We start from the raw sequence: 11,874 nt of genomic DNA, 5'->3' as shown, positions 1-11,874 counted from the left end.
CTGCTCTGCCCAGCGTTGCATCCGACAGGATTTGCACGAGCCTCCTGCTCTCCCTCAGGAGAGGCGAGTCCGGAGCCCAGCGATGCGCTTCCTCATCCCTTCAGCAGCAGCAGAGAGGCGATGGCACAGGCAGAGGGGGTCCGCAGCAGCTGCAGTGCAGCAGGTGAGTGTTAGCATCGCTGCTGCAGCTGTCACGGTCTGAAGATATGAACGAGGTAAAACATGGCGAGTATCCTTTATTACCTGAGCTTGGCAAGAGCTGGAGAAAACCGAGCATCCTCAAGCCATACCAGCCTCCAGGTGCTGAGGTCTCCAGACACCCGAGTTAAAAAAAGCCTGTGTGACCAGCACCTCGTCTTTTGGCTCGCCTGGATCAGCCCCTCTCCTGGGCGCCCTCACCTCCCTGCACACACCTTGCCACGCTTGCAGGTTGGCAAAGCCAAGAAAAACTGGGCTCTGCTGCTGCTGGCGGGGATCTTCCAGACCTTGCCTCCCTACCCTCCTACTCCGGCCCAGCCAAGCTCACCAGACACAAACCTCAGCGAGCCCCATGGGCAACTGCAGCGTCAGACAACCCTCAGCACCGCCCCAGCACCTCGCCCAGCACAAAGGCTGCAGCCACCACTCAGATCTGCTTGCACAGGCAACGTGCTCCTCTGCCTGCCGCAGCTCCTGGCTTTTGCTGGGGGAGCTGGTGTTATTGTCCCTTCTCTAGGAAGTAGCTGTCCTTTCATTTGGGTTTTGTAAATATATCTTGCTGCACACCGGCCTCGCCCAGGAGCCAGCTCTGCGTTCACACAGGGGAGCAGCCGCAGGACCGGGCTGGCTGCAGGTCTGGAGCTGCTCCATCCCCATAGCAGAGCTCCCGTGCAGCACCGGGTCAAAGTCTCTCCCACCCACCTGCTAAGCAGCCTTCTCCAGGAGATGGTGGAAATCATTTCAGGAGTGCCTCTGGAAATCCTCCTCTGTAGTTAAACACCTGCCTTTGAACTGGGACCTGACTTTTTGCCTCCTGCTCCTCAGGGCCAAAGCCCCGATGGCAGAACAAGGCTGATGAAAGCTCCCAGCCTCACCAGGGTGCTCTGCGGCGAAACGCACCAAGACACAACAGCACCAAGCGCTTAAAAAGGGCTGGTGATGAACCGTGCTCACCCCAACCAAGAGGAAAGCACAGCACCAGGCTCTGGATTCCCAGGCCACCCCCTCACACCACGCACATCCCCGTGCAGAGGGATCCCATCTGAAGAGCCCGACACAACGCTGCTGCAAGTTTCCCGGAGCAAAACTGGAAATGCTGCTTTGGTGTCAAATGCTTCATCAGTCTCTTGGAGTTCATGGACTAGAGGCAAACATGCAGAGCAGTGATGACCGCAGGAAGGTCACCAGTGCTGGGGACAGCCCCACATGGAGGACCAGAGGGATGCTTCATGGCATCTTCACCCAGAGGAACAGCACAGAGGGGAAGCACAGCAGCAGATGGGACACAGGGGGACCACAGACATTCTTCAGGTGATTGCTATAGGCCAAAGTCCTGCTGGACATCTTGGCCACTGAATTCCTTTTTATTTATTTCCCAGACCACTCAAGTGGGGAGAGAAGGTCCCCCTGGAAGAAGGATCTGTGCAGTCCCAGCTTTTACCTTTCACCGCCAGCATGATGGCTCCAAGGACCATGATGAGCGTCTGCAGCGCATCGGTGTAGATGACGGCTGCCAGCCCCCCTGCACAAGAACAAGGCACAGCATCAGGAGCACCACTGGCTTCGGGCTCGCTCGGTTGTTGTCATGGTTCAGCCCCCGCTGACAAACCCAGCAAGTTCCAATAAAGCTGCCTGCGCTCGCAGGGATGTGCCTGCCACCAGCCTCGTCCTGCCAACACTGCGGCGATGGGGGGGCTGCAGCGGGAGCGTGCAGGGGGAACAACCTCTCGGTGGGTCTGGTGTCAAGGGGTGACAGCACCCCCACAGATAAGGTCAGGGGAGCAGCCGATAGCCACAGCAGCTGCAGTCTCACCCGGGGCAGGGAAGGGGAGCTGAGGGATGGCAGGGCGGGAGGGATGCAGCCCCACATCCCCACGTAGGCAGGACCTGCTTACCTAGCCAGAAAGCAATTACTCAGCACATAAACAAAAGCATTAAAAAGTAGCGGAGCTAAAGCAAATGGGTCAAAACCTGAACCGGTTTCAACTCCAGTCACCGACTCACATCCCAGGAATTCAGGGCTGCACACTCCCTGGCCATGCCTGGGATTTGGAGGGATGTTCTCAGGATCAGGGTGACGCAATGCTCACACCCTCTGCCTGAGCTCACTCCAAAATGCCTTACGTCACAACAAGCCTTGTGGGCAGGAAAAAAACCCGAGATGGGATTTGCTTAAAACCAAAGTCTTGCAAAATCCACCATGTTTCCGATATACTTAAACTGTTTCCCATTTGGATGGCTGGGAGGAGATAGTGAGGGAGAATTTGCTGCTGAGTGTCTCCACTGGCACTACCAGGGAGGGAATGTCCCAGCCCAAATAAAAACTGAAGGGTCTGGCAGGGATACACAGTCCCACGGTCTCAGAGTGGGAACCCGCAATTTCCAACTCCAGCTCCAGCATCAAAACCTCATCATCTCCAGATCACAAAAGAGCCGTACAGATTGACCCTGTGCAAGAATAGCTGATCCCACAATGGGGAAGCATGGGCAAGAAATATTCCTGAGAGCAGGAAGGATGGCAGCAAGCTGAATTGCAGGCAGGGCAAGTGGGAGGGAAACGAGTTGGGTAAAGGACACTCAGACTGTAGATTCCATAGTAATAGTCCCGTAATAGGAGAAGCCCTGATTATTGCTCTGACAAATAGGTACACACACAAGAAAGCATTTAACTATATGATGGAGGAGGAGTTATTACAAATGAAAAGCTGTAATGACACGAGAGAGGTCATGCACTGAGTCATTGCCTGAGCTGACACTCAAGAAGGATGCTCAGATACTGGCTGGACAGGCATCGAGAGAATATAAATGCCATTAGTATAAATCCCCAAAGACCTTCCAGGAGAAAAAACAAACCAAACAAAACAAATCAGGAGCGTAAGTGGTGTGGTTCAACCAAAGAAGAAAGATTTGAGGCCAGCAGATGCCGAACAACCTACCTGCGATGGTGTAGAGGCCCGTGACCACCAGCATCAGGACGGTGGAGAGGTAGAGGTCCCAGCCCAGGCAGACTTGCACGAAGAGGGCCCCCGAGTACAGGTCCGTCTGTGCGGGGAAGAAGAAACACAGGGGCTGGGACAGGTGACATCCACTTGGCCAGGCAGCACCCAAGGGCTCCTGCAAGAGGGCACGGCAGGGAAAGGGGCAGCACTGTGGGTGCAGCGAGGACATTGTACTGCACATGCCAGGAGGACACCTCCCGAAGCCAGCACTGCAGTCCAGGGCCCCATGTGAGTGGCCGTGTCCCCACTGCAGGTGGGTGCCACAGGCCACCTTCCCCCAGCCCCCAAAGAGCAGAGCAAGCAGCTCCAGCAGTCACTTGGAGCTGGGCTCAGCTGGATGCAGACAGTGGGATGTAAGGGTCAGAAACGGGATGTCCCAGGGCATCAGTGCTGCCACAGCCTTCAGGAGCAGAGCAGGGAGCCAGAGATACCCAGCCCTGTGCAGGATCAGACCCTGACCTGAGCTACCTCCTTGCTGCCCCAAGCGTGCCCAGTTCCCTCCCCCACTGGCACTGCCCTGCTCTCCAGGTGGCATCTCACCATGCTTTCTGCAGAGCCCTGAAGGTGGGGCACCTGGTACACACAGAGGGGCTGTGCTGCCCCCGAACACCAGCACCCTTGGGTGCTCCCCAGAGGCAGCCCAAGCCCACCCCCACCCCAGGCAGCGTACCCATGCTGTTGCTGCACCCCAACAGCCCCGGCTGGGCCGATGCACGGGGGTGGCTGTAGCTGGTATTTCACGTTCTGCTTGGCAGGACTCTCCCTCCTGGCAGCCATGCTGCCGGCAAGGAGCCTGCCAGGGACCAGCTCCCCCTCCCCAGCTGCAGCTCAACAGCCTGGCCCGTCCGACCAGTCAGGAGGGTGGCAGCAAGCCTAAAAATGCTGCTGGGGGTAGGAGGAGACCTCCTCCAGGGTGAAGGGACTTTTCAAGGTACTCGCTGATACCTGACATGCCTTTAGCGATGGATGGGGCTGCTCTGTGCCATGTCACTTGAGCCATTCCGCGGTGCTCGGGTGGGTGCTGGTGGGGCAGAGCAGGGTGCTGTCCTGCTCGCTGGGGGCTGCAGCAGCATTGCAGCCTCTGCAGCCCCTCCGCAATGAGGAGCACATGTGGGCAGCCCCAGGGTGGAGCACAAGACGCCAAGGATGCCGTTCCTGAGCCTTGCTCCAACAAGCAGCCACCTCTTTGCTGAGCACCCCTGGAAAAATATCTCCTCCTGGTTTTGCAGAGATGGGGAAACCAAGGCATGAGCAAGCGGCAGAAGCTTCTTTTGGCCCCGAGAAAGCAGCAGCAGCCCAGGAGTCCTACACCCCACCACGGACCAGCACAAATGCATCCTCCAACGTGTCCCCTGACCTTTGCAGCCCCCCTTGCAAAGGCCCTGAAAGAGGCTTGGGGTTTCTGCTTGGCCACAGAAGGACAGACTCGCTCTGTGGTCAACACGCTGCCTCCAGCATCTCCTGTCCCCGCACCATGTCCCACAGGGACGCTGGGAGCACGCCTCTGCCCGGAGGAGCGTGCGCAGGCCTGCAGTTCGCTCAGCTGCCAAACTCCCTCAAGATGACCGACACCCCAAAGTTACCAACTTTTCCCACCCGTGGGAGGGCCGGACCCACAGAGGGAGGCCCGGCCACGGTCTTGTGGGAATGAAATGTAAAGCAGAGACTCCAAGTGAGCTGGGGCAGCTCCTCCAAGAGCAGCGATGCCGCAGGAGGAAAGGACATGGTGCAGCAGGCAGTGCCCATGCCACCACCGTGTCTCCACCCACAGCTCAGATCCAGCCATCCCCAGCGCTCGGCTGGGCCATCTTCACAAAAACCCTGTTTGGAGAAGGAAACGAGGCCAGAAGGGGCAGGAAAAGGCAAGATGAGCTGGCTCCGCACCCTCGCCCGGAGCCGTGACAGCTTCCCACAGCCAAGACATCAGCTCAGATTTGACATCTTTCTTCACACACCTCCCAGAAACCATCCCCTAGACAGCAGGGCTTTCTTGCCCAGTCATGTGGGAGCAGTCGCTTGGGATTAGTAACGTGGAGGACTGGTGCCATTTCCCATATCACACTTCCTTCTCCCAACTCTTCCCTTCCTCCTCCCAGCGCTGCTCCAGCAAGCTCGCCCTGAGGAGCTGGGGATTGTCATCAGGTGATGGAGAGGGGCCATGCAGGATCACACAGTGGCAGAGCCAAGGTGTATGTTCCCTAGCAGGGCTCCATCAGCACAACCCCAGTAGGTGAGCACACAGCCAGCTTCAGCACAAGGCGAAAGCCCGTTCCCTAGCAGATGAGTCCACACCGTTAGGCATAAGGTTGATTAAATCACAAATCAAACCAACCAGAGGAGCACTTACACCATGATCTCGAGTATCCTACTTCAGAGACTGTTCCACAATATCTGGACCAGGCTTTACACCACAGTCATGCCTGGCATTCCCAAGGGAGTCACTACCTGTCCTCAGCTGCACCTGGGCTTGGCCATGTCTCTAGGAGAGCCCTTGCCAGCACCGAGAATTCAGTCCTGGAATGTCCTGCTGAAGAGGAACCAGCTCACGGGCAACCACACCAAAACCTCTATCAGTGGCTCCTCTGATGCAATCCAGCCACAGCCTGATACCACTGAGACCACCAAGCAGCCCCACAGGAGGACAACTAAGCCATTTGCACAGTGCAAGCTTTGGCTACAAGGCACCAAAGCCCCAACCAGGGGCCCTCAGCCATCTCCTCCCAATGCAACCTGAAGCAGGAACCCAAATACTTTGAGCCCCCCTAGCACAGTGCCAGCCAAGCATGTGACATCTTCTGGAGCTCCCAGTGTCCCTTGGAGGGATCCATCACTTGTCATCTCAGCGCCAGCCAGAAAGCAGTGCCCCCTGTGACTGCCTGCTCCTCCGACAACTCTTGCACAGAGGCCAGCTGCGAAGATTCAGCCCTGGACAAGATATTTCATAATGTGCTTCTCCTGACTTTCTCAATGCTTAATCATTTTTGCAGTCGTCTGCAAATGAGTCTAAGCCTTTGCTATGAGGAAGCAGAGGTATCTCCACCTCCCTTCCTGGTAATTTTGCTAGGGTGGGAAAAAATAAAAGTGCATGTGACCAAGTCGTTAATAAGACATCCCAAATACAAAAACAAGCTAATTAAAACCAGGCATGACCTATTCATAAAATAAGTCCTTTCAACTGTAAAAGGAGAGAAGAAGCCTTTGAAGTCAGGCCTCATAATCCAGTGAGATCCCTGCCTCCACCAGTGACCTCACTTGGAAACTCGTTCTTACGCAACATCATTGATGCTTTCCCAATGAAAGCTGACTTTAGAGACAGCTTAGATTTAAAAATCGGTGAAGCCAAAGCCTCAGTAGAACAAGTTGCCCAGGGTATAGAGGAGTCTCCAGGGGCTCTTCGCCAAGGCTAGGATGCCTGTGTAACCCCTCAGGTGTTCCTAGCCAGGAGGAACACCATGTCTCAGCGGGACTTTGGGCTGCCCTGCTGCACCCTGCCATGAAACATGGAAGGTTGGGGTCCACCAAAGGGGAAATTCCAGGAGAGGAGGGACTGACATCCCCCCTGCCCCAAAAGAAGGGCCAAGAGAGCAACACTGATGCCACGTCTCAGCTGGGGAGAACATGAAGTAGAGATCCATCCATAAACACAGTGTCTGCAGGGAGAGGGGGGGCAGGAAAAGCCCAGCTAGTCCCAGGGTTTGAGGCAGCCCCCAGTGAGGACCAAAGAAAACCCCCACGGGGAGGACAGCCCTGCTTAACTGCTCTGAGACTCTCCTCCCAGGCTCCCGGCTGCAGTCACCACCAGGGACGGGACATTGGGCCAGTTTGGCGACACCCTTCGTGTCCGCAGACATTCACCCCAACCCGCTGCTGGAAACAACCATTGTTTGTGCGATTCACCCTGAATGGAGCCAGATGCCAAGATAATCCCCTTATTAGGCTGATTCCTCTTCTGTTGCATCCTGCGTGACTCAGAGATCAGAGAAAACTCAGCAGACCAAAGAAACTCCAGCAGTGGCTGAGAAAAGGCACAGGAAGAGGCATTTGGGAGTGTCCACCAGGCTCCAAACACAAGGTTGCGCTGAGAAGGGTCAGGAGAGCTGCAGAGGTCATCTACAGGTTGATCTGGTGCTAGGCAAGGGGTGATATCACAACGGTCTCCCAAGCTAAGAATGAATTTGTAGGACACCCGTCCCTTCTGGGCAAAGCCACGGAGACTGGAAACCCAAGGGAGCAAGCACATCCATCCCCATGGCATGCCAGGGCACTGTTTTGTAGGAGAAGTGACATCTGTGACAGTCTGGAAGGAGACTCAAAGAAAACCAGCCCTCAGTAATTTCTTTCTTCAAATTCAGACCAGGAAGAACAAGCTACCCCACCAGAAATCCTAGTCCAGCTTCCAACCTTTCCTTTTAAATGCCAGCAGGGATTCACACAGATCCCGGGGACCAACACCACAGACACAGATGCTCCAGCATCTCTCTCAAGCTCCTCCTGGGTCTTCATCAGGAGCAAGGGAGAGATGGCCTTCCTGAGCGGCACAGAGGAGCGGAGTAAGTGACAATGGTTTGCTGGACATTAAAACAATCAGGGAACAATCCAAGTGTCACAGCCCAAACTTGCAAACTGAACTGGCGCTCCAGGAGCCACCAGGCTAACTTCAGAAGAAATGCCATAGGATATTCAACACCATAAATGACAAAGGTATAAAGAATATCAGTTTTGTAAGAAGAATGCCCTCCAGCATGACAGGCTACGGTTTTGTGGGGGGAAATAGGGGCGGCAGCTGCACTAACGGAGTCACCAGCATCACCTCCACCACACTGAAAGCTCTGCACCGGCAGGAACACGGGAAGGGCTGTCATCTCCCCTGCAACCTGCTTTTACAACCCGAAGCATAGTGTCTTGCCCAAGGTCAAAGAGCAGCTCCCAGGAATGAGACAGGGATCTCCTGGAGCCGGGGACACCACACCACGCAGCGCTAGGGTCTGTCTGAGGCGTGTGCAGCCTCTCCTTTTGCATTAAGCGCTGACGGATGGGCACAGCAAGCACTGTTTGCAGGCTGCTCCATCCCCTGCATCCCTTGGAGGGAGATCCAGAAGATCCCCCCCCCCCCCCCGCCGCGCCCCCCGCAGCTCAGCCCAGGGCACGGGGCTGTGAAGCCACCATGGAGGAGGCAGAAACCCCGTGCAGGGAGCGATGCTGCATCCAGCCAAGCTGGTGTTTGTGGAGCTGGCAAGCGCAGAGGCAGGTGCTGAGCGCCTCGCCGTGGGGAACGGGCTCCAGCACCGGCCCTCCTGCTCTGCAGCCAGCCACTTCTTGCAGCCAGCCACATGCAAAAGCACATTCCTTGCAGCCAGCCACCTACAAAAGCATATTTCTTTGAGCCAGTGAAATGCAGAAGCCCCAGCAGACCCCAGGTCAGATCCACCTGCTCCATCAGAGGCGATGGTGCAGGATTGCTCCCCCCGGCAGGTTTTCTTCTCCAGATTGTTTCTGAATTGTTCGCTCTTGATCTCTGCCTCCAGCTCCCCAGGGCTGTCTGTGCCCAGCTCTCCTGCTCGCCCTAGGCTTGGTGTCACAGGCTTTTTAGCTGTGTTACCTCAGATAAACTCTCCAACAGTTACCAAGTGGGCAGCAGGAGCAGAGGCTGCACACAGGGAACTGCGAATGAGGCCAAAATGGGCGGAAATTGTGGAAAAGTCCCTAAAAACCAGGCACTTTTCTGTACAGGCTTGGGCATCTTACAGCTGCAGCAAGGCTTCCTTTCCTCAGAAAACTCGTGGGCCCTAAAGCAATGAATGCATTCCCAGTTCAGTCCCCAGCTCTGCCAGCTCCCTCAGGGATGCCGGAAAGCATCGCTGCTGGAGCACAGAGAAAAACCCAGACAATGCAACCCAGCCTCTGAGCACGTTTCAGTTTCACCCACAACTGCTGCTACAAGGCAAGTGCACCATGAGTTTGGGAATCCTGACACGCAGCCCCACATCTGTTGGGGCCCCCTGGATATAAGCATCGCTGCTGGATCTACCCACCTGCTGTCGCAGGCAGCATCTGCCCACAAATCCCTACCTCTCATCTTGCTCCCTCCTGCAGCATCCTGCAGCAGCTGCTCTCCCCTGACTTGGCTACACAAGGCTTGAGCCCCAAAATAACCTTTGAATTGCTGGAAATCGGTTGTGGATTTGTCAGAGTTGTGTGGGAGCTACTCACAGAGATTTTGGTGAAGACTGAGAGCAGGAGCGACAGGCTGGAGAGGTACATCCGGATCCTCTCTCCTCCAAACCTCCGCTGGAGATACTCTGGCATTGTGACGATCTGCCAGGGGAAAAGAGAGCGATGGCTGCCCTATCCAGGCCTCCTCCCCCAGGGAAGGCAAGGGGACAGCTGTATTCCCAGAGCAGGGCTTAGGAGTCTCAAAGGAATCTCAAAGGACAGTGGTGACTCCCTCCAGGGAGCAGGGGACCTGGCTGGGGCCACACAGCAGGCTCAGGGCAGCTGTACGTACCCCAGAGGCGATGTAGACCGGCACAAACACCCAGGCTAGTGCCAGAAGAGCGTAAGTCGCCTGTTGGGAAGAAGGAACATGGCACAGCCAGAAAAAACACTCATCCTGCTGCGGCCCAACACTGACTGCAGTGCTGGACCCCGTCCACCAGCCCTGACCCAGCCCTGGCTCACCCTCGAGTGCACATTTACATCCCCAAATGGCTTCAGACAGCAGGCACGGGTGCACGAGGCCATGGTGGAGACCCCCCCGACAACCCTGCCAGCAGAAACCCACTCCCCTCAGCCCTTCAGCTCCTAACCAGACATTTCCCACTAACTCCCTGAGCACCAAACCAGTCAAATGCCGTATTTTTGCTGCAGAACCCAAGGACTTTGGATACAAGGTGTGGGGAAGTGGGGAATGGGTGACTTATTCAGCCGTCTTACTGGTGGGGTCTGGACTAGGAAGCTGTGCTCTGAAATGTCCGTTTCCCTGTGCACGTGGACTTGTGTTGACTCTAAACTCACCATATGTGCACTAGACACGAGCTGGAGAAGCTGAGTTAGCAGGGTTGTGTTAATTACCCCCTGCACAGCTCCTCCCAAGCCTTTTCTAGACGTTGCACGACGCTGCTGCGAAATGGGCCATCTGCTATGACACAGCTCGAGAAACTAATTTCCTTAATAACACGACACATTTCTTACGTTCCACTCGAAGCCGGTGACAGCAATTCCCCCAGCAGCACCAGTCCCAGCCAGCCCAATGAAGAGCCCCGAGCCTTCGCTGCTGGCAAAGAGAGAGGCGCCGATCTGCGGAGGGAAGGAGGCGCTGCAGGTGCCGGCAGGTGGGGTGCCTGGCCGCCGGCCCCCCCTGCACGGCACAGCAGTTGTGCCAGCTGGACCAGCTTTGGTACTACCCCAGCAGCTCAGCCCCAAGGGGGCAACTCGGTAAAGAGGAGGCAGCAAAACCAATGTCTGAACGGGAGCAGCAGAGCGCAGACCTCCTGCCACTGCTAAAAGCAAAGTGGGACCAAAGACACACCACGTGTGGTGAGGGACGTGCATGTATTTTGCAAGAAAAACCCTTGACAGGCTCTGAGCCAGGCAGCCATGCGCCCCACAACCAGTGCTCCCACGTGTTCTGCTCATCCGGGCAGCCCTGGTGGGTTTGGATGGACTTTGTCTTCAGGGAGTATGAGGAGGAGCCACACGATGCTGCATCTGCCACAGTGACCACGCACCCTGCCCAGAGGTGACCCTGTGGCAAGGAGCCAGGGCCAGACACAGGAAGGACCTACAACCAGTTTGTCAAGATCATACCAAAATAAGAGGAGGGAAAAAAGGAACCTTGGGACACCCATGTCTTGTTGAAGCCACCAGGAATACACAGGGCCGGTGAAGATAGACATTTGACCCCAATGACCCCTCCCCAAGTTCAGAGCAGCCTACGAGGAGACCCAACAGCCAGGTGGGCTCTAGCATCCACCGTGCAGTAAGAAGGGAAACAGCTCTGAGGACACAAATCCTGGCAGGAGGGGGTATACAGCATGGGCGTGGTGGAGAAAGCAGGGGTGTGGAAGAGGGAATTGGGTGGGACAGTGGTGCCACGTGTCCCTGCTGACCAGGGTGTCACAAGAGGGACAGAGGTCTCTACTTACTGGCCACCACGCCATGTCTCTGCCAGCAAGGAAATAGCCACTGATCGTGTTCCTGTTCACCCTGCACGAAGACTGGGAGGAGAAAAGATCAGCACAGAGCACCCTTTCCCTACAAACCCAGACAAGACACCCCAAGAAACCAAGACCCAAGTCTCCCAGACAAGAAGCCAAGAGACAGGAGACTCTGGATAATTAATGGGAGCTCTGCAACACAAGCTTAATTACACGGAACAGCGGCTGCCACCCCAAGTACCTGGAGCCATGAATAGCAAAGGAGGCACCCCGAGAGGGGGAAGCATGGAGGATGCGCCCAGCCTACCGCCATCCTGAGCAGACAGGATGGCTAATAGGGCCTGGCTTTGGCTACGATTTTTCTGCAAGGCAGAATAAATGGCTTTGGAGAGCCTTTGTCTGGAACCGTGGGTAGCCCAGGGCTCTCTCTGTTACACAGGGCATTTGTCTCAGCACCCTTTAATAGACAAGCAGCAGATCTGCTGACACCCAGCAGACTGGCGGCCGGGGGAGAGGTTTGT

The 11,874-nt window shown here is 56.0% G+C and overlaps 1 protein-coding gene across 3 annotated transcripts in view; it reads right to left on the bottom strand.

Moving 5' to 3' along the window:
* Positions 1–11,874, bottom strand: part of SLC5A10 (solute carrier family 5 member 10) — a 41,357-nt gene that overhangs the window by 29,125 nt on the left and 358 nt on the right. For 2 of the 3 annotated variants that reach the window (XM_005229017.3, XM_005229019.3), the window contains exons 2-7: positions 11,342–11,413; positions 10,389–10,493; positions 9,703–9,762; positions 9,408–9,512; positions 3,135–3,240; positions 1,640–1,720 (exon numbers count right to left, since the gene is read on the bottom strand). In XM_005229017.3, the coding sequence (XP_005229074.1) occupies positions 1,640–1,720; positions 3,135–3,240; positions 9,408–9,512; positions 9,703–9,762; positions 10,389–10,493; positions 11,342–11,413 (529 nt within the window). The remainder of the gene's footprint in view (positions 1–1,639; positions 1,721–3,134; positions 3,241–9,407; positions 9,513–9,702; positions 9,763–10,388; positions 10,494–11,341; positions 11,414–11,874) is intronic. The other variant, XM_005229018.3, reaches the window with a different exon arrangement.

The sequence above is a fragment of the Falco peregrinus genome, chromosome 5 (assembly GCF_023634155.1).
Source record: "Falco peregrinus isolate bFalPer1 chromosome 5, bFalPer1.pri, whole genome shotgun sequence".
Taxonomy (NCBI): domain Eukaryota; kingdom Metazoa; phylum Chordata; class Aves; order Falconiformes; family Falconidae; genus Falco; species Falco peregrinus.
The sequence above is the reverse complement of the archived record's forward strand: the minus strand, read 5'-3'. Positions and strand labels throughout refer to the sequence as shown.